General features: G+C 47.1%; 1 protein-coding gene across 2 annotated transcripts; it reads right to left on the reverse strand.

The window, feature by feature from the left end:
- Window positions 1–3,910: 3,910 nt before the first annotated feature.
- Window positions 3,911–26,914, reverse strand: DESI1 (desumoylating isopeptidase 1). 2 transcript variants are annotated; one of them, XM_082666863.1, is made up of 6 exons: window positions 26,612–26,914; window positions 13,679–13,700; window positions 12,480–12,549; window positions 9,158–9,267; window positions 8,375–8,497; window positions 3,911–6,617 (listed from the first exon to the last, which is right to left on the reverse strand). In XM_082666863.1, the coding sequence occupies exons 1-6, from the start codon at window positions 26,697–26,699 to the stop codon at window positions 6,524–6,526; spliced, it is 507 nt and encodes a 168-aa protein (XP_082522989.1). In that variant the 5' UTR covers window positions 26,700–26,914; the 3' UTR covers window positions 3,911–6,523. The 2 variants fall into 2 exon arrangements, with proteins under 2 accessions (XP_082522989.1, XP_082522990.1); XM_082666864.1 differs by lacking the exon at window positions 12,480–12,549 and having other exon boundaries at window positions 8,375–8,588.
- Window positions 26,915–26,997: the final 83 nt, after the last annotated feature.

Consider the following 26,997-nt stretch of genomic DNA (forward strand, 5'->3'; position numbering starts at 1 on the left):
GGGCCACCACTGCCAGCCTCTCTGAGCTGTCAGGAAGATGAGGGGTGCAGGGAAGGAGAAGTGCTTAAAGAGGCTCTGCAAAGAACAGGTCAGGGCTGGTTGCTGGTTTCAATTCCATCTTGGTTCAGGGGCAGTGGGAAGTTGGAGAGACTGTGGATGTGGGCTGGTTTTTTCTCCATTTTTCAAAATGCCAGCAGTGCTTACATTGTTTTCACAATAAATAAGTCCATTGAACTTACGCTGAAGGGCGCATGCTCAAAGGTGGTGTTTGTGGAGGGGTGGAGGCTGTTGCTGGGTTGTCATAGGCCCCCTTGGGGCTCCCTTAGCCAAAGACAGTGGGGACAGGGATGGCACTGCCCCACCTGGGGCTGGGGGGCAGGGGCAGTAGCCCCCCAAAACTTGGTGTTAGTGACCTCTGCAGATCAGAACTCAGCCCCAGGACTGTGAGAACTTGGGCAAGTCACTCCTCACCTTTCAAACATCACTTGGGGGATGAGGCTGGTGGGGTGGGGTGCGGTGGCTGGGAGTCTCCCTGGAAGGGGCCTTTGAGGCTATCTGATCCAGAAACTGCCAGATGCAGAAACAGGCCCAGAGAAGGGATGGCTTTGATCAAGGTCTCTGTGGCAGAGGCTCCATCCAGGTTTGTCTGTGTCCAAGTTCAGGGTTTTTATGATCTGCCCTCCCCTGAAATGTCAGCCCTATCAGGACTGAACTGGTGGATTAATTCACTCAGAGAAGCCTGCTCTGTGCCGGGCACTCAGGTAATCAGAGCCAGGGCCTGCCCTTGGAGAGCCACAGCTGGGGAGAGTGTGCTGGGAGGCACCTACCGGGGGGGAGAGGTCGACCCTGGGTTAGGGAGAGATCAGGAAGGTTCTGAGGAAACGCTGGTGCTGCTTTAGCGCTAAGGGGTTGCTCTGAGGACAGGTGAGGTAAACCAAGGCTGGAGGTGGAAACTGCCTGCCTGCTGTGATAGGCACCCACATATGTAGCAGGGAGTGCGGGTTGGAGAGGTCTGGGGACAAGTTTGAGGAGAGCCTTGATCCATGAGTACAGGGAGCTTGGCTGTTGCCCCGTGGACTCTAGGGGGCGTCACGGAGAAGTTGAGATGTGTGGGGAGCAGGGCACGCTCACGTGACCTGGGATACCCAAGACCCGCCGAGTTTGGCAGTGGGCTGGGCCGCCTGGGTCCACAGCGCCACCTGGTGCCCATCTCCCTCACTGCAGCTTGACTTCGCTGGGCTCTCTAGCTGGGGAAAAGGTAGGAGAGATCTCTACAGGGGACTCTGGGCTCCCAGGCAAACTTGTGGACCAGGACCAGTCCCGGAACCTCTGTCCCCTTCCAAAACAGCCAGGCTTTATGGTCAAGAGCTCACATTCAGGGATGTGCCAGACCCCTACTAGATTCTTTGCCTGCCCTCTCAGGCCAGGGTCCCCATGAGAGCGTGAGGAGACATGGGTCTCATGGTCTAACCTGCCAGCCTGGGCAGGAATCCTCTTACACTATCATCCCACCCCAGAGCAGGGCCCGCCTCCAAGCACACCTGTGATGAGGTGTGATGAGCATCCTACTCCTATCTAAAGCTCCCTCAGGCTTTGGGGAACTTTGCTGGAATAACTTCTCCTTAGGACTTCCTCTGTCCATCCCGTCAGCCCCCCCACTCCCTCTTCCATGGTTCTCTTCCACCTTGCTGGGGCTGTACAGATCTCTACGTGTCAAGGGATCAAAGCCAGGTACAACAAGGCATGTCTAGCATGTGTGCCTTTGAATCCACAGATATATCTGCAAGGATGTTCACAAAATGTTAACATATCTTAGGATGATGGAATTTTAGGTGACTGTTTTCTCTCATCTTTGTAATTTTACTGATTCCTTACATCTTCTAAATCTATATTATCTTTATACTCACATAACCCCAAAGTTTTCATTTTGGAAAAAACAAATTAAGAAATCTAAGCACATCCCAAACGAAGCTGGAATAGTGCAGTAAAAGTGAGTGGCTGACAGTGGCTCTGCAGTCCTGTAGCTCTTGACTCTTTGCATGTTTCACAAGGGCTGTTCCATTTTTCCTGGCACTCTAAGCTCCTGGGGGCAGGGACCAAACCAATTTCCAGAGCTTCTTCACAGCTCTGGGCACCCCCAGTCTGTTTTCAACAGTGCAAATCAATCACATCATTCTTTGACCTACAAGGCCCTGCACTGTTTGGCCCACCGGCCCCTCCAGAAACTACCTCAACGCCTCCCACCAACCCCTCTGCTCACGCACCAACTGCTCTGGCCCCCGTTCAGTCCCTCCAACGTTCTTTCACTTGCTGCTCCCTCTGCCTGGAATGCTCTTCCCTCAGATCTGTGCTTTGTCATTTAGGTCTCAGATCAAACATCACCTTGTCACACAAGGCTTCCCCAGCCTTCTAAAACATCCCCCTGTCCCCCCCGACTCCCACCACACACTATGCTGCCACCTGGTTTTATTTCTTCCCTAGCGCAATTGCCACCTGAGATTGCTGAACTTGTCTACCCTGTCTCCCCAAGTCTCCCTCAGCTTCCCCAGAATTTAACCCCTGCCCGGGCAGAGGCCTTATCAGTCCTGCTCACCACTGTACCCCAGCAAAGAGCCCAGTGCCGCTTGACACACGGTAGGCTCCCAGGGAAGTTTGTGGGGTTGAATGAACGAACCCCACAGTGACTTGTCATGAGTCACAAAGTCTAAGGGTAAAGTATCTGTTTTCTGCCATTCCCCCCACCCGATGCAAACAGTGCAAGTCTGCAGTACCTTATCTTGTAAACCGTCCTCAGCACAGAGAATTGGTCAGGGCCTCGGCACAGAGCTGGCTGGCAGGAGTCCTCAGTCAGTGGCTGTTGAATGGATTCCGTCCTCGGCCTGACATTCATCGATCATTTAATCTGTGCCAGGCACTGGGCAAAATGCATTCCATTTACTCTCTTCAAAACCACCCTGTGAAGTAGGTACCAGTTCCCCCATTTTACAGATAAGGAGATAAACAGACTGGCCCATATGTGGCAAAGTTAGGACTTCAGCCCAGGCTGTGTGATCTCAGACCAGGTGCACATTTTTTTTTGGCTGTGCCACGTAGCTTGCAGGATCTCAGTTCCCCAACCAGGGATTGAACCCGGACCACGGCAGTGAAAACACCACATCCTAACCACTAGACAAACCACGGAACTCCCCCAGACCAGGTGTTCTTAAAGGACTCCTGCTTCTGAAAATGTCAGCTCTTGGGAAGCAAATATGTCAGTCAAAGCCACCCGCCCTCTGTGTCCTCTGGAAAGACAGAATCTCTTGTTTAATTTTTAAGCTAGCATGTTGGAAAGATACAGTGCTTCAATGATGAGGTCTCAGCTGGGTGGTGGTGAGAACACAGCCTGGATACAAGAGCTCAGCCACTCGCCACATGGATAACTTAGTTTCTCTGCACCTGTTTCCCCATCTGTAAAACGGGACCACTGCTCACATCTCACGTCCATTGTGAGTGGAAGGTGCTCACTCAAAGTGGCCTGACTGAACCTGCAGACACCAGCAGCCAAGCTGATGAGCCTGGTCCTATCAGGGGACATTCAGAGAGCTGTCCACCCACCCCAACACTTGTTCAGTGAGGTGACAGTAACAAGGTGGGGAGAGATCCCTGGGGCCACAGTCCCAGCCTACAGCCAAACTGAAGCCAGAAGTGAACACTTCTTGGTGAGGTCAGAGGTCCTCTGAGATCTCAGAGGTTGGGGCCAGCAGGTCAGGCTTTTGAGTCTTACTCCACCCCCAGTCACGAGGTGACCTTGGGCAAGTCGAGTTCTCTCTGGGCCCTTTCCCCATCTTTATAATCCAATGATGAAAGTCATACATTCTTCTCTGCTCTTGACACTTATTATCCACAAGGTGTACAACCAAGCAAAGGCGGCATAGCCAGACTCAGCATATTTAGGCTCAGAGGGAGACAGATGAAGCAGCAGCCTGGAGTTGCTTCATGGTGGATGCATACCCAGACCTTCAAGCGCTACCCAGATGCCGCAGGCAGAAATGAGTTTATTGCATTAGAAAAAATACCAAAGAAAAACAGCAAACACCTCCGTACTAGACACAATTATTAGTTTGACTTCAAGGGCAAAAAGGAATCTCAAAGGTACAAACTTTATTTCTGGGAGGGGGTGACAGTCTCATCCCTCCTCCTCCTTCCCTGTCCCTTTAAACCAATGGACCTTGATAGAGGTGTCCACCTGTGTGATATAGTCACACACATCTTTCTCATCCTGCTTGCCTGCGCACGCCCATGTGGAGCTAGCTGGTCACAGTGAGCAGGCTCCTGAGGTTCTGGGATAGACAGAGAAATGTGAGGATGGGGCTGGGGGGGTTCCTAGCCTGAGACTAGGTTTCCAGTTAGTGATGGTGGGACTAGGGTGGGGGAGGGAGGGCTTGCCTTCCTGCAGAGCTGAGAAGACGGCTTATTGATCCCTCCTTCTCCCCCCACAAACCCTAAGGCACAGGCATTGGCACAAGTGGCTGTTGCACATGAAGGGTGTCTTTCAATGAACCAAGTGACTCAAAGTCTCTCAGGGGAGCCACTCAGGCTAACTTCGTGGTACAGCCCTGGGTCTGGAGGTGACTACTGGAAGGAGAGCAATCAGCTGAGCCTGGACGTGGGGGAGGAGGGAGAAGAGAAGGAGTTTGTGATGCCCATCATGCTCTGGCCAGAGCTGAGTGCCCTGGGCAGAGAGGTCTGGAGCAGGAGCCTGGAAGGGAGAGAGCGCTGGGCAAGGCAAGCTGAAAAAGGAGAGAAACCCAGCAGCCGAGAAGCAGAGCCATGGCCTTGATCCACATGCTGCCCTCCCAGGAGAAAGCCAGCCTGAAACCCATTCTCCACGGCCCAATTCTGCCAGTCGGTCAACATTAAATAACAGCCCCTGATAGTTTCTGCTCTAATGTATTATTACCATGCACACTGGCCAATCAGTGGGTCTTGAGAAGAATTAAAGTGCTCACTGGTTTGGCTTCCAATCTTAACAGTTCCAAAATGTCACTTGACATCACAGCTAGTCATCATGGACGTGCCCTGGTCAGGTCACAGGCAAACACTAAGGCAGAATAACATCTTGTCCTCTAGCTGAGACCCTGATGATGCCAATTGCCATGGCTAATGGCAGAGATGGGAGGAGATGAGGCCAGAGGTGAGCAGCAGCTTTCTGGTGAGGAAAGGCACCTGCTGCAGGCCAGAGGCCAGGAAAGAGAACATAATTCAAGTCTGAGAAGTGGCAGGAGCCACGGCATGAGGGGCCCGAGGATGCCAGGGCTGGGACTCAGGTACCACGCAGCTCGGAGTTCTTCTCCACGTTCACTCTCCCAAGTTAAAGGAGGTTCACGTGAAGAAAGAGAATATGAAAGCCTCTCCAGATTAGAAACGTCCAGATTATTTGTTGCCTATAAGCTCCTAGCAGCAGCTCTTTATGAAAATGCCCACTCATGCCCTCAACCTTGCTTCTTTAACGTCAGAATGACACCAGAAATAACACGTGCCTTCAAAACACATTTAGGATAAGGTAAAAATCCATATCAGAAATAACTCTAAATTTTCTTGCCACCTTGATTCTGCATCATTATTCTTGCTACATCAGGGATATTTTCCAAGAGCAGGGAATCATTCCCCCTTGGCCCCTAGCTGAATACTGCATATTGGTCTGGGTGGGGTGGGTACAGTGACTGCAAATAACCTACATTATTACTTGCAGACAAAAGGTCTCTGCTGCTCCAGACCTTCATTAACTATGACAGGTCAGCTATGCTGAGGAAATGCAGCCTGTAGACAGCAAAGCAGGTTCTCCAAGATTGATGTCAGAGGACTGGCAATCAGTCTAGGTGGAGGGAGGAATGGCTTTATCCTGTTTCCTCTGGCCTGACACTTGCTGTTACTCCCCCTCCATCTTGAGGCTTTGGGTTGCTCCAGCCCACCCCATGGCCTTGCTTGGGGGAGGAGAGGGAAGGTGAGAGAGATCATGGCTAAAGAGTTCACTTAGGCTGGTTTAGTCATCCTGAAACTGGCCCCATGTGCACCAAATCCTTTGGTTCATTTAATGGTGGAGAGTAACCGTTTCCAGGTCATGGATAATGTAAAACTCACCTGGGTCCCATAGGTGGTGGCAACCTGGGTAGAGCGTGGGCATTCTCTGGAAAGAGGTTCTGGGCTGGGGCTCCCCTAGACTGTGTCTCTTGCTTTCTGCTTAAACAAATGCCCTCTGTTTCTCCAGTGTGGAGGACGCTTAGGAAGCAGTGTCAAAAGTGAACTCACAGACAAGACAGCCTGAATAAATTAGTATAATACTATTAGAAGGGATGGCATTTTGTTCTGTTTCTTAGCAGCATTGTTCTACATGCAGCCTGATGATCTCCTTCCCTGGGAAATTTAAAAAGCCGTTCCCTGGTTGTTAGCTCTGATGTAAAATTATAAAATAGAAATCTGGTAGGGTTTGTTTTGTTTAAAAAGGAAAAGCCCTGGTGAGGCAGGGCGGTCCCATGCAGTCCTGTTAGCTCTGGCCGTTGGGTCGGCCCACCGTGCTCCCTCCGGGAGGCTGGATCTGGATGGAGTCCAGGAGGGGCCTCAGGGCCTGTCCAAAGGGCCTGCAGAGAGAACAGACACGGGAGCTGGAGTGGGCTCTCGGACGCAGATTGCCACAGCTGGCCGGCGTGCCCAGCTCTGCCCACACATGCAGCAGCACTGCCACGCCAGGAAAAAGTTCGCTACAGTCCATTTAATTTTCTCACCTATCTCATCCATCCTTTTTCATAGAGGGGATCTCTACATAGCTGCTCTGCATTTTTACTCCTGGTGTCCCCTCCTTAGTAAATGCTACCATCGTACTACCTTTGCCTCCTGGTTAGCTGTGGTTTGAAAAGGTTGGTGATGTACTGGGAACTAGAGCTTTCTGTACTTTCTGTACTTGTATTTTTAATTCTCATGGTACAAGAAGATAAAGTTTAAGTGAGGAAGCTGAGGTAAAAGAAAAAGGATATGAAAAAGAAAAAGTCAGAAGTGAGGATGGTACATAATTGGACTCCTCAGGGAACTGAGGTCTTCTAGGGAGTACAGGGAATACTCAGGAAAAATGACAGGTGCAGGATGTCAGAAGGTGTTAATGCCACTGTATAAAGGGCTCCCAGTTTGCTCTCAGAGTAGCTTAGCTGGAAAAAAGACCACAAATGCTGTAGTCTTAGAGACTTTCCAAGATTACTGCAACCTTAAGTCCGGTTGCCCACAACACATCTCAGTTACTGGCTTTCTTTTTCTTCGGTGATACTGCCATTTTTGAAAACCATCCCCAAATTCAAAGGAAATGAAATATTCTAAAGCACAAACTGATGAAACGAAGAAATACTAACCCCAATTCCAACAAGTCCAGGAACCCCACCCATCAAATAATAATAGCAAGAACATTCCAGCTACTCGGGTTTGCTCAGGGCCCAATAACCTAGATCCTTCAGCAATGCTGTGGTGTTTAACACACCCACCAAGGAATAGGAAGGCAGGGCCAGGACTGGGACGTGGGGCTCTCCTCACCAGCTCGACACAGACAATAGCCTTCTTTCCTGTGTAAGTTTTTCCTGAGGGGCTCCTACCTGGGTGCGAAGAACAGCTCACCTTGCTGAGTCTGCTAAACCTGCCAGGATCCCTGTTGAACAGGTCCCCAGTTCAGGAGAAACTGAGTCAGAGTCAGCAAATGGACCCGGTCCTAGAGTGGGCAGAGGCTGCCTGAACGCAATCAACAGCAAAGGGAGGGAGGGGTGTGATGGCATTGGGGGTGCCTGGATGATGGCCCACAAAGCTTGGACCACATCAGGGAAGGAGGGGCTACACAGTATTTTTGAAGAAAACATCTACCGAAGGCTGACTGTGCGCTACGAGGTACGAGGGCGATTAGGAGGTTTGAAGGTGTCAAAGAACTTAAGGTGCAGGGGAAGAAGGACGAACAACAGTTTCAAAACAAGCCACCCTACTAATTCTCTGACCTACTCTTGGCTCGTCTATCTAAACTGCCTTTTAAGTGGGCATTTCTGGGGAGTGGCGTGCTTCATGTGCAATGGGGAAGACAGATACCAGGACTCTGTACAAACACTGGGGCCAGCGTCAACTGGGTTTCTAAGTTCTGCAGTTGCACTCAGGTCAGGATAGAGTTGGTCCAACTCCAAGGAGGGTGAAGGTAACACAGGTGAGCACCCGAGAGTAGAAAGAATGGTGGCGTTCTATGTTAGAAGCTGCCATCATGACACCCCACCCAGCTTGGGAGGATTCTGCTGAGAACAGTGGGGGCAGATGTGGGCCAGAGGAGAGGCCCTGTCTGTGAATGGGGATTTCAAAGGCAGAGACAGAGGCCACTTACGTGGAGAGAACTTCAGAGGGAAGGTCAGTGATGTAAGAAGGGATCTTCCGCCCAGTCAGGAACTGTGCCACTTCATTGCTGAAGGTGTTACAGTTGTGTTCAAAGAGGTTGTAGGCTTCACCTCTGTACATTGTGAGGTTTGGGAAACAGATATGAAAGTCAGCAACCATGTATGGGAAACCATTCAAACCAGGTAACAGAATGGTGAGCACAGCTGAATTTGAGGACTGCGATTTCCCCTCTCTTACACCCAAAAGGAGTGCCTGATTTGCCACTCTGGGCATTTTAAGGGAAGGATGAAATAAACACATTTGGCTCCTCCACAGTTTCAGGAGAATCTTTATAGTCACAAAATCAGAGCTGCAGGGTTAGAGTTTAACACTTCAAATTGACTAAAGTTTCTTTAAGAGAAAATATGCTCAAATTTGTATTTTATCCCAATCTCTCTACAAACTCCGTTTTTGATTTTCAGGATAAAATACTGCTGTTGAGAGCAGCATGTGCTGAAATAGCAGCAGCTGATTTTAATCAGAAGGAATAAACAGCCCTTCCTTTCCTCAAAAGTTTCAGCAGTACATATGCTGGGATGGAACAGTGGCCTTGGAGGCAATGCTGAGCTCTTTTTGTGTAACGATTAACTGCTTTCCCTTCATATTTATTCAGCAAATACCGGGTCAAACACGCTGAGTGTTCTGGGGGAAATGACCTGGTGGCTGCCCCTGCGGGCCAATCATCTAGTGGGGGAGACAGACACAACTAACCACCACCCCTGTCTCCACTCACCGGAACAGAGACTCCCCCAGGGAGGACAGGTACTCCAGGAAGATTTCTTCTGTGACTTCTGTACTCCCCACATCAACCACAGAATCTGGGGGCCCAAGCAACGTACCTCCCTAAAAAAGCCAACCCAAAGAAAGTCAGTAAATCACTCTCTCCACTGAATTTTTTCATGTGGTTTCCCATGGAAGACCACAAATGTTCTGTTCCAACAACTTTTAACTCTCAGAGCACCCAGGACAGATGAAGAGTTATTATTTTTTTTTTAATTTATTTACTTTTTTTTTTTTTTGCGATACGCGGGCCTCTCACTGTTGCAGCCTCTCCCGTTGCGGAGCACAGGCTCCGGACGTGCAGGCTCAGCGGCCATGGCTCATGGGCCCAGCCGCTCCGCAGTATGTGGAATCTTCCCGGACCGGGGCACGAACCCGCGTCCCCTGCATCGGCAGGCGGACTCTCAACCACTGCACCACCAGGAAAGCCCCCTTTATTTACTTTTTAAATTTATTTTTGGCTGCATTGGGTCTTCGTTGCTGCGCTCGGGCTTTTCTCTAGTTGTGGCGAGCCGGGGCTACTCTTCGTTGCGGTGCGCGGGCTTCTCATTGCGGTGGCTTCTCTTGTTGCGGAGCACAGGCTCTAGGTGTGCAGGCTTCAGTAGTTGTGGCACCCAGGCTCAGTAGTTGTGGCTTGTGGGCTCTAGAGCGCAAGCGCAGTAGTTGAGGTGCATGGGTTTAGTAGCTCCACGGCATGTGGGATCTTCCTAGACCAGGGCTCGAACCCGTGTCCCCTGCATTGGCAGGCGGATTCTTAACCACTGAGCCACCAAGGAAGCCCAAGAGTTAGTTCCTATTTGTGTCAAGGTTATAATGGCTTAGAGCTCCCTGGAGACTTTCCATCGCCACGTGCTGGCAACATGGCTAAGAAGTCAGGTGTCCTGTTTCTGGCAGGGTCCTGGGAAGCTTAGTCTCCTGCAGGTCAGACTCCTGACACTGTCCATTCATTCAGTTGATAAAAGGATAGAAACCCGGAATCTGAAGTCTCCCTTTGGCCCCAACATGCCTACTCACGAGGGCAGAACTGGACGACTAGAAATGGCTCACACTTGACAGGCCATCTTTCCAAGTCTATATTCATAATGTATGCAGCCAGTTTTTTTTGTGACACACTTGATATCCCTTGTAACACTGGGAAAATGTGAAGAACTGTGAGGAAGCTGGCAGGCTGGCAAATATTTCCACAATTCAGTTCCTTTTTGATCTGTGAGGCTAATTTAACGAGGTGATAGGGTTCCTCTGGCAAGGGAGTTAATGGTCCCCGAAAGACCTACAGAAAAGTCTCAGCCATGGGTTAACAGACTGCCATAGCAGACTCAAGGAGAGACCGAGGTCCTGGGGGAAACCAGCCAAGCAGAAAGCAACAGGGTCACTGAAGAGGAGAGAGCTAGGAATGGGCTGAGGAGTAAGGGAGAGTACTCCAGAGCAGAGCTCCCTGAAAAGACCATAAATTCACACAATAGCAGCTATTGAGCACCTACTATGTGCCTGACGTTGTTCTAGGCACTGGGGAAAACATGGTGAGCAGGATAATCATTGTAGTCAGAGTTGCAAGAAACTAAAAGGTCATTATTCAACCCCCTATTATTCACTCATATGACAAATATGTATTGAGAACTTACTATCTGCCAGGCCTTATGCTAGGCATTGGACAAAACAGATGAGATTCTTGCCCTCATGGAGCTTATAGTCTACCAGGGAAGGCAAACAAAAAAATCCCATAAACCATGTATAATTACGAGCTGCGATAGGGTCTTGTTGGAAAAAGTACTGCTGTCAGTACTTAAGACAGGGGATCTTCCCAGTCCGAAGGGTCAGAGAAGACTTGGCTGAGAAAGTGACATTGAGTTCATCTGGAGAATGGAGAGACATAACCACATGAAGGGTCAGGGAGGTAGACTGAAGTCAGAGGACAGGTTTAAATGTCCAAGGTGTGTTCAAGGAATGAGAAGAGGTGGGTGGGGAAGGGTACAACCTGCAAAGAGGCCACCCAGAGAGAGAGACCGAGACCAGATCAGATGGGGCCTTGTAGGCTATGCTGAGTTTTCTTGTTTTTATTCCAAGAGCAACGGGCAGAGTACTGACTTAAGCAGGGGAATGCCATGATCAGATTTTCATTCTGAAACAATCACTTTGCCTCCTGTACAGAGAACTCACTGAGAAGGAATAGTAGATGAATTGCTGTGGTCCAGGCTAGAAATGAGGGTGGCCTGGATTAAGGTGAAAGCTCTGGAAAAATGAGACGAGATGAAGAGAATTAGACTAGTTTAAGGTACACTTACAAGATAGAACAGACGTGGGCTTAACAAAGGACTTGTTATATGAGGTGGGGGGGCCAGTGGGAGGAAGAGATAAAAAAAATGACTTCCCATTTATAAGTATCAAAATGCATGGTTTGGACTTCCCTGGTGGCACAGTGGTTAAGAATCCACCTGCCAATGCAGGGGACACGGGTTTAAGCCCTGGTCCGGGAAGATCCCACATGTCGCGGAGCAACTAAGCCCATGCGCCACAACTACAGAGTCTGCGCTCTAGAGCCCACATGCCACAACTACTGAAGCCCGCGTGCCTAGAGCCTGTGCTCCACAACAAAAGAAGCCACCACAATGAGAAGTCCACGCACTTCAACAAAGAGTAGCCCCGCCTCGCTGCAACTAGAGAAAGCCTGCGCGCAGCAACGAAGACCCAACGCAGCCAAATAAATAAATTTTTTTAAAAAAGACTGTTTTTTTGGTCTTTGCTCGAGTACCTCCTGTGACGACCCTTAGACAGCTCCGACAAATTTTCTGGAAAAGGGCATGGGCTTTGGAGTCAGAGAGACGTGAGTTTTAGTACTGGTGCTGTAACTGGCCTTGTAACTTTGGGCAACTCACTTTACCTCTCAGAGCCCTCACAGTTCACACGGACTGAGCTTCACATTGACTGAGTTCATACCATGCACAAGGCACTGAGCTGGTGATGGTGACAGAAGAATGAGACAGTCTCAGCTTACAAGGAGCTTACACAGGGCTCCCCCTGGAGACTCAGGAACAGCCCATTTCACCATAACATGCTCAGTGTGACACAGAGGGACCACAAATACCATGGGAGCAGAGGGGAGGTCAGCTAGCTGGAACATCTGGGAAGGGTATTCTTGAGCTGAGTCTTAAGGTCACCATGAGGAACTATGCCACAGGCCTGTATACACTGGGCTAGAAGCCAGAACTATAGAGGAGAACAAAGTTCCTGGTCTATGGGAACCCGAGACTGCAGACAGGGTGGGGGAAGACACTCACCGGTGGACAGCTGGAGATACCGCCACTGCCGAAGAAGAACTCATCCTTGTGTACAACTATGGAGGTGTGCCTGCAATGCAGAGAAGAGGCAGAATAAGCCAGAAAGCTTAAAATTGGTCCGAGAAAAAGCAAACACCACACTGCAATGAGAGTGATTTCTGCCTAAGGATATGACTTATAAGGTCAACATCTTTATAAAACTAACCAAACAAAGGTAAGATAAATACCATAGGCCAGAGTTTCTCAACTTTGGCACTACTGACATCTGGGGCTGGCTAATCCTTTGTTGTGGGGACTGACCTGTGCATTCTAGAATGTTCAGCAGATCCTGGCCTTTACCCACTAGATGGCACTAGCATTACCTGCCTCCGCTGTGGCGACAAACATGTCTCCAGACATCGCCAAAGGTCTCCTGGGGGCAGAACTGTCCCTTGTTGAGAACCACCGCTGTAGATCATGTAAGCAGAGAGGAGTCCTTACAGATTCACCCCAGTATTAACAAATCAATTACTGAAATAAATCTCTGCAGACCAAGGTGTGTTCCCAGACTTTTTAAACTAACAGGAGCAGTTAACCTGGACCATGTTGAGAGAAAGACCAGATGATAAGTGTAAAACTATTTCAGGTGAAGGTGCTCATATTACTTCTTGGTTCGAGTCAAACAAAGCAAAGGGTCATTCTGGTCAACCAATATGTCAGCAGGCTCTAGCGATCCAGACAGAACGCTGACCTAAGGTTTTCTCAGAAATGGAACTGAGCCCAGCCACCACCTTGTGTCTGACAGGGATGGGTCTGAGAGACCAAAGTAGAATGTGTTCTAAGACAGACATGTGGGATACTCATGACTTCCATAGTTAGAAAGCTTGGTCAGGGGTGTGCATGACATAATTCCACCTTTCTTCAGGACAGGCTTTCTCAACCTCTGCACCACTGATATTTCTGGTTGGAAAATTCTTCATTGTGGAGGGGTGTCCTGTACAATGTAGGATGTTTATAGCAGTATCCCTGGCCTTCACCCATCCACTCCAAAAGCCTCGAGACACTGATAACTCCTGGCTGGAAACCACTGCTTTAGAACTTGAAGATTTGTGACTTGAGAGAGCTAGGTTTCAAACTGGAAGCCACAGATTGGAACCTGAAATGCATGGGTGCTATTTGGTTTCATAAACCAGCCAATTAAGGAGTCCCACCCAGCTTACCAGATGCCTTCCAGTTGTTTCCCTGTGGAGAAAAAAAGAACAGATTTAACCACTTGGGACTAGACTAACTGGCCCCCCAGCCGGAGTAGATTCAGAACATCAGTCAAACCCAGATTAACCCATTATAAACCTCCTGGGGGACTTTCTAGGAACGCAATTCTCCTCCAATAAGGTCCTTAGGTCATGACATGGTATGTTGTGTTAAATAAGCTGAAAAAATAATCAGAATCCTTAAGCAGAATGCAAGATGGAACACTGGTATAGAGGTACCCAATTTTATGTCTGCTTTTCTTTCCCCTTTAGGGTCAACTCAACTCTGCCTTTTTAATGTCTTTGTCTCATCTACAGAGATAAAGCAAAACGATAGTATAGAGGACTTCCCTGATGGTCCAGTGGTTAAGACTTCGCCTTCCAATGCAGGGGGTGTGGGTTCAATCCCTAGTTGGGGAGCTAAGATCCCACATGCCTCGTGGCCAAAAAACCAAAACATAAAAAAACAGAAGCAATATTGTAAGAAATTCAATAAAGACTTTAAAAATGGTCCACAGCAAAAAAAAAAGAAAAAAGAAAAAAAAATCTTAAAAATAGTATAGAAAAACTATTGTCCACTTCTTCATGGAGCATATGTGAGGTGAAATCCTTTAGAAAATTAGAGAGCAAACTGCAGATGCCATCCATTTGAATAGTCAATGCACATGTATTCTACACCTCTATGTGCCAGAAATGATGCGAGGTATGGAAATGCAAATATGAACAGATTACTGTCCTGCCTTTAAGGAGCCCAAAGTCAAATGGAAAGAGAGAGACACACGTAACTAACTAAAACACAATGTTGATAGGCTCCATAATAGTGGTAAACATAATAAAGATAAAGAATTACCTTCACGAGCTGCAATTCAACCAATGAACAAACGGGGGAGGGATGGACATTTGTGCCAGTGGGAATAGTATGTACAAATGCATAGTTGTGAAAAAGACTAAGGTCTTGCAGGGTAGAGCAAAGGGTGCAGTGATGGTGGTAAGAGGACGAGTGGCAGGCAAGGGTGTGAGCAAAGTAGAGCAAACCTGGACTGAAGGCTGCCCTACACTGTGGGGCATTGAAGGTTTTTATGCAGTAGAGTGCCCTGATCAGATCCATGTTTTTAAATGATAACTGTATCTTCTAAGAGATAACTGTAGGAATAGAAGATGAATTGGAGGGCAGAGAGTAGAGAGAGCAGACGAGAGTGAGGAGGTCTTTGCAGTAGCCCACGGGAGATTCCACAGTGCTAAGGATGAAGAGGAAGGGCAGTGAAAGACATGAGAACATTATCAAACATCACTCATTCACCTTTGGTAATAATTTTATGGTAACTGTTTATTGATTGCTGAATTGAATACTTTCAATGCTTCAGTGTTTGCCCTGTGACTTTCTAAAGGATGAAACTCTAGGCACTGTGTGGAAGGAGAGGTGATATGATTACACTTCTCCCTTTGCATAAGTTGCACTATTTTGCCCCTGTAAGAAAGCTTTTAAAATAAGATAACAGTAGCCTAATTTTCTTTTTTCTGGAAGAGACAGAAGAAACCATGCGTCCTGCATGACAACCTATTGATGGCTCAGCATAGTGTCATCGGAGGCAGTTAAGAATATGGCACAGGTTCAGAGCTGAGCTTTTTCCCTTTGCTAGCGATGGATCTTGGGCAAGTTTACTCAACTTGAGCCACAGTTTCTTCAATACAAAGTTGTTGTAACCGGTAATGATAATCTGTATAAAGCATCACAGTGTGTGGTACACAGAAGTTTGATAAATGGAGATATTACATATGATAGCCTCCTTGGGGAAAAGGGTGAAGACTTTCAAAAGATAAAAGAAGGTGCTTCCCTGGTGGTGCAGTGGTTAAGAATCCGCCTGCCAGTGCAGGGGACATGGGTTCAAGCCCTGGTCCGGGAAGATCCCACATGCCGCGGAGCAACTAAGTCTGTGCACCACAACTACTGAGCCTGTGCTCTAGAGCCTCTGAGCCACAACTACTGAAGCCCGCACGCCTAGAGCCCGTGCTCTGCGACAAGACAAGCTACTGCAATGAGAAGCCCGCGCACCGCAACGAAGAGTAACCCCTGCTCGCTGCAACAAGAGAAAGCCTGCGTGCAGCAATGAAGACCCAACGCAGCCATAAATAAATAAATAAAATGCAACGTTAGGGACTTCCCTGGCAGGCGGATTCTTAACCACTGCGCCACCAGGTAAGCCCTAACATTGCATTTTAAATAGAGCTGATGTGCTCTTCTGGACTGCCACTTATAAAACAGCTTGCTGTCTAAATGGCAGCAATTTGTTGTTTATTTCCTTGGAGACATGCAATGATGCATGAAACTAGACATATAAGGGATATTGCTTTCTCTTGACTGTTCCTGCTCTCATTTACTTTGGGAAAAACACTATACTTGTATGAGAAGAAGTACAGTGTAGTGAATAAGAACACAGGTTCTAGTGTGGACAGGCCAGGTCTGAATCCTATCAGTTCAGTCAGTGAACTAATGTTTATGAAGTGACTATTATACTTCAGGCAATATTCTTGGCAGTAGGGATACATCAGTAAACAAAGGAGATGAAAAAAAACCTCCTTCATTGTATTTACAGGGTGAGGAGATAGGATAGTCAATAAATACTACTAATAAACATAATAAATCATAGTAGGTTAACAATAATGAGTGATAAAGAAAAATAAGAGCAGGGTAAGGGACACTGGGAGTTTCAGGGATGGTCAGGGTGGGCCTCTTTGAGAAAGTGTCATTTGAGCACAGGCCTGAAGGAGGCAAGGGAGGGAGCCATGCAGAGGCAGGACATGCTAGGTGTATCTGAGGGACCTTAAGGAGGCCCGTGTGGCTAGACTTGGTGAGTGAGGAGGAGAAAAGTAGATGAGCAGAGGTAATCGAGGACCAGATCATATAGATGAACTTGTAGAAGTTGAGAACTTTTCTAAGCCTAAGCTGTCCAGTATGGTAGTCACTGACCACACGTGGCTATTAAAATTAAAAGAACAAATTCAGTTCCTCAGTTGACTACTGCATTTCAAGTACTCAGTAGCCACATGCGGCTAGCAGTTAGAGATGGGACAGTGCAGATCTAGAACATTTCCATCATTGCAGGAAGTTTTTCTGGATGGCATTGTTTAAACCTTAGTTTCCTATTCTGTCAGAAAAAAAAAAAAGCATAGTAATAGTGTCTACCTCATAACATTTCCAAGGTTAAAAGAGATGACACACAAAATAGGTCCAGCACAGTGCCTGGCACATAATATATGCCCCCCACAAACTAACTCTTCTGGGACTTCCCTGGTGATCTAGTGGTTAAGAATCCGCCTTCCAATGCAGGGAACTTGGGTTCAATCCCTGTTCGGGGAACTAAAATCCCACATGCCGCGGGGCAACTAAGCCTGCGGGCTCTAGAGCCCCCGTGCCCCAACTACTGAGCCTGCGCGCTGTAACTAGAAGGAAGCCCACGTGCTGCAACAGAAGATCCCACGTGCCGCAACGAAGATCCTGCAACTAAGACCTGACGCAGCGAAATAAAAACAAACAAAAACTAACTCTTCTTTTAGCCTTCATGATTTGAAAGTGTTATGGCTGCTTTCATAGTACCTTGGTATGGAAACTACCTTTTTCCCTCATTAGACTATAATTGTTTCAAGGACAAGGTCAGTTTCTTATGCATCTTTGCAATTCTAGCACCTAGCAAAGAACCTGGAACAGAGATGCTACATGCACAGCTGTTGTGGTTGACACACAGTGCTAATGAGGCCAAAGTTCTTAACCCCAATCTTTGCTGCCCTGGCTTGTTACTCAAATGACTTTGCAACCCTGGCATATTGCACCCTGAGTCTGCTACTGCCTTCTCAGATGCCTATGTTCAATGACCCAGGTGGACAGGTGGCAGGTACAGATGCACCGGTTCAAACCCAGCCCTACTAAAATAATGGGTTTTTGGAGAGAGGCCTCAGAGACCATCCTGCCACTTATTTTACACCTGAAAAACAATTCAAAAGTTGTGGGATACAAACCCTACTTTATTCTACTTGATATTCTCTGTATTGATCACTAAATTTATCTGTAAGCTGGACATTATACTTCCTCCTTATTCAACTACATCAAGGTATGCTTAAGATCACATCCATCCATAGAATGGTGATAGAAACTGTAGAAAAAAGATCCTCTTATTCATTCTTTCATTTATTAATCTGTCTACCAAACACTTGGAGCCAACAACATTTAAAATGGATTGAGTGGATTTACATCCTTTCTTAATTTAAAGTGCTTCATAATTATCCTTATTCTCACATCTTTACATGATAGAGTGGAACAAATATTTATTAACATCATTTCAAACAGGTAAATAAAGATGCATGGTTTGTCCAGTGTAAAGACAAGAAAAAAAAAGATGTAACCATGTACTTGTTGGAGCAGCTCAGGTAGAAACGTAAGGTTGGCTACTCAGTGGCCTGCTCTCATGAGGACAAGAACGAGGGTCATGGCCTCCTCTGGGGGTGACAGGCATTGTAAAGTGGGACTGAACTGATTTAAAAAGTTTTTTCAGCCAGACTGAGGTACAGTAGGTTAGTAGATGGTGGGGGTTTGAGATTGAATTGGGGCACAAGGCCATTTTGGGATGTGAATTAGGCTCAGTGGATATTAGCACACTATAGGAACAGACTGTTTTCCCACTAGGATTTCCTCAGCAAGCTGGAGAGTGGGTGGGTCAGATGGCTGCATGTCTCAAGCTTGCTGGCACGTCCGTTGCGTTGATTTTGAAGCCTATGAGGTATGCACATGAAAACAAATGGAAGGGCTTCCCTGGTGGCACAGTGGTTAAGAATCCGCCTGCCAGTGCAGGGGACACAGCTTTGAGCCCTGGTCTGGGAAGATCCCACATGCCGCGGAGCAACTAAGTCCGTGCGCCGCAACTACTGAGCCTGCACTCTAGAGCCCGTGAGCCACAACTATTGAGCCTCGTGCCACAACTACTGAAGCCCATGCACCTAGAGCCCGTGCTCTGCAACCAAAAGCCACCACAATAAGAAGCCCGCGCACTGCAATGAGTAGCCCCCTCAAAAAAAAAAAAAAAAAACCTAACGTAAAAGGGCTTCCCTGGTGGCACAGTAGTTGAGAGTCCGCCTGCTGATGCAGGGGACACGGGTTCGTGCCCTGGTCCAGGAAGATCCCACACGCCGCGGAGCGGCTGGGCCCGTGAGCCATGGCCGCTGAGCCTGCGCGTCCGGAGCCTGTGCTCCGCAATGGGAGAGACCGCAGCAGTGAGAGGCTCGCATACCACACACACACAAAAAAAGAGTAGCCCCCACTTGATGCAACTAGAGAAAGCCTGTGAGCAGCAATGAAGATCCAACACAGTCAAAAATAAAAACAAGTAAAAAAATAAATTTATTAAAATAAAAAAAGAATCCACCTGCCAATGTAGGGGACACGGGTTTGAGCCCTGGTCCGGGAAGATCCCACATGCTGCAAAGCAACTAAGCCCGTGTGCCACAACTACTGAGCCTGTTCTCTAGAGCCTGCGAGCCACAACTACTGAGCCTGCAAGCTGCAACTACTGAAGCCCATGCGCCTAGAGCCCATGCTCTGCAACAAGGGAAACCACTGCAATGTGAAGCCCACGCACTGCAACGAAGAGTAGCCCCCGCTCACCGCAACCAGAGAAAGCCCGTGTGCAGCAACAAAGACCCAACGCAGCCAAAAATAAAAAAGAAAACAAAAAAAAGAAAACAAATGGAAGACATGGATATTAGCCCTGTTTTTCATCATGCACAACAAAGAATGTAGAGTGAGGTCCACACTAGTCAGCCGTCCACTGATTGTAAAAAGTAAAGTCAGTACATAAAAGCCAAGGAGAAAATACTCCATCTACCTCCTCATCAATTAAGATAATGGAGCTTGTGCATATAGACATTCCTGCTGGTTATGGGTTGTGCTCAAGATCAGCACCTGGTATACTGCTGGTGCTAAATAAATGTCTATTAATAAGCATAAAGTGGGTGATGTTGCTGGGACTCCAGGGGCAGGCAGTATTAGCTCATTAGTATAAATCAAAAGTAGCCCTAGCTCACCTCCTAGATTTCACCCCACAGTGACAAAGTGTTCTTTTTATTTATTTATTTATCTGGCTGCGTTGGGTCTTTGTTGCTGTACGCGGGCTTTCTCTAGTTGCAGAGAGCGGGGGGCTACTCGTCGTTGCGGCGCGAGGGCTTCTCACTGCAGCGGCTTCTCTTGTTGTGGAGCACGGGCTCTAGGCATGTGGGCTTCAGTAGTTGTGGCTTGCAGGCTCTAGAGCGCAGGCTCAGTAGTTGTGGCACACGGGCTTAGTTGCTCCGCGGCATGTGGGAATCTTCCCGGACCAGGGCTCGAACCTCTGTCCCCCTGCGTTGGCAGGCGAATTCTTAACCACTGCGCCACCAGGGAAGTCCCTGAAAAAGTGTTCTTAATTGGCAGTGTTTTAATGTGACTTGCCAGATTACCAGCAATGTGAAGGGGTTAACTCAAAAAATCAGCTTATTCTTCTCTGGAACTACCAGGTAAATGTTGAATCTATGTGGGAAAAGGTAAAAGGATACATTTGTATAACATAAGTGGACCTCTGTGCCTATAGGCTAAAAAAAATGCCTATTGGCAGTTGCCCCTCCTTTAGGTAGAGAGGTTATCACAAAGTCAAAATGCAAAACATTGCTAAAAACTAAGAGGGTATTTTAATCCTCAAAAAAGGGTAGATTTAAAACTACTTAATACTCTAGCACTAGGATTCCTTGGAGCCAGTACAGGATTCTTTCTCAGAATAAAAATAACTAATTTGTGAGTTCTTTATTTCAGTACTCAGAAGGTTCCCTCTTAACCATTGCTTGTTGTTATTAGTCAGGCCTTGTAGCAATGCTCTGAGGTAGGTCTGCAACATCCTGTCACTTACTCAGGTTGTATTTACTGAATGCCAGTAACTGTGCTAAACTCTGGGGATACACTCAAGAGTTCTTGCCCCCATTGGAGCTTACAGTCAAGTTGGCACTGGGGGAGTGGACACAGATGAGAAAACATGCAATTTAAAAATAGAATGATAAATGCTATTAAAGGAGATTACAGGATGTTATCAGCACATTATAGAGACACATGACCAAGATTTGCGAGGTGGGGGACAGGGAAAGTTTCCTGTAGGAAGTAACATTTCAGTTGAAACCTCAAGGATAAGCAGAAGTTATCCAGGCTAAGAGATGGGGAGAGAAAGTATGCCTGGCAGAGAGCACAGCCTTCGAAAAGTCTAAAGGTAAAAAAGAACTGAACGGGTTCAGTCCTGTTACCGTGTGAAACAGCCCTTCTCCACTGGGGTTCTGCAAGAGAATTAAGCCCTTATGCCCTGAGGAATCTATTGGGAGAATGAGAAAATAGCTACTCAGATCATTTTCCCTAGTGCTTAATTCTCTTGTGGAACCCAGTTGAGAAAGGCTCATGTACAGTGTGTTCAGTATGTAGAGACAGGTGAGGGTGGAGAGAAAAGCAGGAGAAGGATCACGAAGGGCTTGGTGTTTTTTCATTTTGCCAGAAAGAAACTGCACGATTACTAAATTAATTCACTGGACGGATGTAAAACAGTGCACACAATGAACAAAAAAAAATCTAAAACAAAGCACAATAGATGGCATTAAAACATTATAAAAAATCCTCAGATTCAAATAAATTCTACTTAATCTTTAAGCTTCAGTTCAAGTCTCAATCATTCCTATAATCAATATTTACTGACCACTAGCTCTGAAAGGCCACAGGGGACACACAGGGGAGTCAGAGTTCCTGCCCTCCAGGAGCTCAAGGTTCTTGCTTAAGTCTTTCTGACACATCCAGCCCACCATGGCCTGTCCCATCTTTCAAGGCCTAAAATAATTGTTTCACCACTCACCCCTTTTTGGCATCTAATCATAATTTCTATTTTTTTTAATTCACTTTTTATTTTATTTTTTAAAAATTTACTTTATTTATTTATTTGGCTGCGTTGGGACTTTTCTGCTGCACGTGGGGTTTCTCTAGCTGCGGCGAGCAGGGGCTACTCTTTGCTGCAGTGCATGGGCTTCTCACTGCGGTGGCTTCTCTTGTTGCAGAGCATGGGCTCTAGAGCACAGGCTAGCAGTTGTGGCACACGGGCTCAGTTGCTCCATGGCATGTGTGATCTCCCGGACCAGGGCTTGAACCCGTGTCCCTTGCATTGGCAGGCGGATTCTTAACCACTGCATCACTAGGGAAGTCCTAATCATAATCTCTTTTGTGCTGTTATCTAATGTTGCATATGCACAGCATTACTTTTAACTAATTAAACTCCTCGAGGACAGAGTCCATGTCTTTTATTTCATTACTATTTGTACTACAGAATTAAGCAAGGAACTGAGCAGTGTAAAATCTCAAATATTCATTTGATTGCATTCTGCCAAGAAGTACATAAACACACACACACACACACACACACACACACACACACACACACATTCCATATGCCTAAGTCTTTAAACCTGACAACAATTTTGTGTGTGTGTGTGTGGTACGCGGGCCTCTCACTGTTATGGCCTCTCCCGTTGCAGAGCACAGGCTCAGGATGCAGAGGCTCAGTGGCCATGGCTCACGGGCCCAGCCGCTCTGCGGCATGTGGGATCTTCCTGCACCAGGGCACGAACCTGTGTCTCCTGCATCGGCAGGCAGACTCTCAACCACTGTGCCACCAGGGAAGCCCCCTGACAACAATTTTGAGATAGGCTTGTAAAGAAAAATAAATGTGATCTTGGAACACGTACATGCACACAAACTTCAGATCGGAAAACAGTCAACAAATATAAAGTATCCCTTATCACGATTAAACAAATATAACAAACCTCCACCATTATCTTTATGTACTTTAGCACAGAAAGAGGTCAAGAAATTTAAAGAGCAGCCAAAATTATTAAAAGGACAAACTGAAGGACAATCATAATAGCTAATTATCTTAGGCAAATAGTAACTATGAAAAAAAAAGTACAATCAGGCTGTCTGCTCAATTAGAGTGATAAGGATAATTCCAGGACTGTCTTCATTATGAGTGAAAGACTGTGGAGCAGGAATACCTTCATAGGAAGCAATTCTAGAAGACTGAAAACTGGACAGGGTAAAACTGTGGAGTCTACATTGTTTCAGGGGAGAAAGGAATTACATTGGGTTTATCTAGTCTAATCAGGATTGTAATAGACTAGATGGGGGTCTTACAATGAGGAGCTGTCATAATAAGAGGCTACTATAACTAGATAAAGAGCCAGGCCACTCCACCCATGAAGCTCCCCCTTTAAAAAAAAAAAAAAGAATAAGTTGGCACTGCTGATGAGGTCACACTAGTTCAGGACAATGAAGGCTAGGAGGGATGATCATAAAACGATGATTATGAATGGCACATACACATTGAATCCAGCTATTTTCCTCATCCAAATTTGAAACACTTGGCAAGAGATGCCTTTATAAACTTGAACTAGGTACCTACTTTACATCAATTATAAAGGAACATATTACACAGGAAAGGCGGTAGAGCAAAATACCTGAGAACATGAGCTCTGGAAGTCAGACTGCCTGTGTTTATAACCCACCTCTGCCACTTACCAGCTGTGTGACCTGGGGGGCAAATTTCTTAATGTCTTATATCTTGGGTTCCTCAAATGAAAAATGGAGATAATAACAGGACCTATCTCACAAATTTGTGGTGAAGAATATAACACATGAAGATACTCAGAAAAAAAAGGGTCTGGCACAAGGTAAGCACTCAGTAAATCTAGCTATTAATATGCTTTTAGAATTCATTGCAAAAATCAGGAAACAAATTGATTTTTTAAAGGTTCAAATATATTTAGGAACGGGAAATTAATAGTTGGCTCCTAACAGAACTGGGACATACCCAACTTTAAGATTAGTGATGTCTGGATAGGATGCACCCGTAAGGCAATGCCCATTTTCCATAAGTTTTTAACTCTAGAAAGTAATGATTACCACCTTTGATAATGCTTTATTCATTACTTTTAAAAAAGGCATAAAAGCAATATGAGAAAATGGGATAGAGAAGAGAGAATCAGATTTGCAGGCAAGGTAATGTTCTCAGAAATACCACTGGAATCAGATGTGCCAAACTGATGACGTTGGCTGAGGTCTTCTAGGATTTCACATCTATTAAAAAAGGTTTGGGGGGTGGGAGGGAGTCCCAGTACTCCACCTTCAGTTATGGCACCTTCCTCTTCACCCACTAAACTCCACAAAGGCCAGGCCACTTCTAGACCAGGCCAGGCTCTTTTTTGCCTGAGGGCCTTGGCAGGTTAATCCCCCTTCTGTTTGGAACATTATAACTCCCTCACCACCCACCTTGTGACTACTTCTTCCTCATCCTTTAATTCCCAACTTAAAAGTTACTACTTCTGATCCCCTTATTTAAAGTAGGTCTCTCTTCTTATTTTCTGTCTCAGCACCTAGTTGGCTTCCTGCACAACCTAGTACTTATCACGATCTGTAATTACTTCATTTGCTTATTTATTTTTAATGTCTTCCCCACTAAATAGCTCCATGATGACAGAGAACATCTTTATCACATCATTTTCAGTTAAGCTTAACACTGGGACTACCACGTAGTAGACACTCAATGTCTGCTGAATGAATCATGAATCAATGACCCTAAGGCCCCCTTTAGCTAAAATCAATAACTAGTATATAATAGAACAAAAAAATATCCAGTGTAAAGGTGGAGGCTTTTATTTATGGGTCTAGGAAATACCTAAGTAACTCCTCACTATGATCAAGCTAACTAAATGGCTCCATTACAAGACGTTTAGTCAGAACTTGACTGATGTAATGTACTAGTGACTAGCACCTTCCTCAAACAGTGACTCTGTTAGTTTGCTTTCAGATTGGCCTTATTCATTTTAACAGTTGGAGATCTAGGCCCAACCTTCTAATAATGGATTGGCTACATAAGAATTACCTGAGGAGCTTATTAACAATACAAATTTCTGGATCAAAACTCCAAAAGATTCTTATTAAGTACTTGTGTAATAAGACTCTAGAATCCATACGTTTAAAACTTTGCAGGAATTCCCTGGAGGTCCAGTGGTTAGGACTCCATGCTTTCACTGCCAAGGGTGAGGGTTCAATCCCTAGTTGGGGAACTAAGATCCCGCAAGCTGCGCGGCGTGGCCAAAACTTTGCTTATTTTGAATAGAAAATATATGCATGTCTTCAGCGTCAAGTTCCCCTTTTCTTCTCTTTTTCTTTCACTGTGCAGCATGTAGTTTCCCCGACCAGGGATCAAACCTGTGCCCTCTGCAGTGGAAGCACAGAGTTCTAACCATTGGACCACCAGGGAATTCCCTAAGTTCCTCTTTTCATAAGCTACCACTATTAGTAATTTTCTTATGTATCTTCCAGATAATTATTTGCCTAAACAACCATGTATCCTTTGCTTTAAACACACAACTGCATATTTAAAGAACTGTTCCAACTTCATTTTTTCTATTCCCATTTAACAATATATGTTGGGGGCTTCCCTGGTGGCACACTGGCTAAGAATCTGCCTGCCAATGCAGGGGACACGGGTTCGAGCCCTGGTCCGGGAAGATCCCACATGCCGTGCTCCGCAACAAGAGAAGCCATCACAATGAGAAGCCCGCGCACCGCAACGAAGAGTAGCCCCCGCTTGCTGCAACTAGAGAAAAATCCATGCACAGCAACAAAGACCCAACACAGCCAAAAATAAAATAAAATAAAATAAACAAAAAACAATATATGTTGGAAATGAAGTTATCTGTATCTTTAACAAGCATCCTAGGTGATTCTGATGTGAAGCCAAATATAGGAATCACTCATTGCCCCAGGGTTAAGAGATTAAGTTCAACCCACTAAGGCACATTAGAAACTCAAGGACACTGAAACTCAAAAGCAGCCCTGCTTACTTGATCTCTGCCCTCTTGTCTCACAGATATGACATGAACTAAAACATTCTCTAATGTCTCCATAGAAGCCAGGAAATACTAGCCATTCAAATGGATGTTGCCAAAGCTGTTCAATTTTCAATTCCCAGAATCCTTTCCTGCCCAACATCATCTGAAATCACAAACCTGACAATTCCTATGTTACACAAGACATTTTGGTATTTGGGTTATAAAGAGGTTTGATCCATGTTGAACTAGGGCTGATTTTCTCTCCTGGCAGTTAAGTAGTTTAATGGAGCACAACAGAAATACTTCCCTTACTAATCCTTACTGACACAACAGCAACCAATCCTCCCCCAGAATTGCTTTCTTACCACCTGGGCAAAAGCAATTAACTTAGAAGCTGTTGAGAAGACCGCACTGTCAGGCGGAACTTGGTGAATTCTTGAGTTCGGGCTCCAGTAGACCTGACTTTACTTCTACCTGGGGGCAACGGCTGGGCCCCTGTGCAGCTCTAGCTTTCTCTCCCCACCTACCCCAGAGACTGCACAAAGAGTTTCATTTTGACACGGAGGGAAGGCTCTCCTCCGCAGTGTCCCTTTCACCACGAGGGGCACCGCGCGGCAGGCATCTTCACCTCCACTCCACAGCGCCGAGGAAGAAGTGTAGGGGGCTCCCCAAGCGAGTCAGGAAACCCACGGGGACCCAGCGCCGGCTTCCCCCACCTCCCAGCTGAAGTGGCTCTGAAGGTCTAGGGGAGAGCGTGACTCCTTTATCCCCTCTCCGTGGATTCAAACGTGATGAGGGCCAAGAGGGGCTTCGGGGGCCCAAACCTCAGACCCACACCTTCTCTACTGGGGCTCTTCTCCATCCTCTGGGCCTTCCCCTGAGCCATGGCCCAGGCCTCCCCACCTCGGCCGGCCGTCTGGCGCCCTCCGGCCCGGCTCCCGCCCTCCTTCCCGCCCGCCCCCAGCCCCTCACCCAGCATGATGGGGCTGAGCCGCCGGGCCAGGCCCTTGGACAGGTCGTACACGTAGAGCTTCACGGGATAGAGATTTGGCGGCTCCATCGGGACCCGTGGCGGCTGCAGCCACTAAGTCCCTCAGGCACCCGGCAGCTGCTTGGACCTTCCCGTACCCGACGGGGGAGGGGAGCGGAGGGAGCGGGGAGACCGAGCCCGGGCCCGGCCTGAGGGGCGGGGTAGAGGTCGCCCAGCGCTGCTCGGGCCCCCGCACCCGCCACCGGCAACGACTACCGTGAGGTGACAGAGCGGGGACCGGCCGGCTTCGCGCGGAAGACTGGGCGGGGGCGGGGGCGGGAGCGGGGGCGGGGACGCGGGCGGGGACGCATTCTCGCGCATGTGCGTA

Source organism: Grampus griseus (genome assembly GCF_964374135.1).
Source record: "Grampus griseus genome assembly, chromosome: 11".
NCBI lineage: Eukaryota > Metazoa > Chordata > Mammalia > Artiodactyla > Delphinidae > Grampus > Grampus griseus.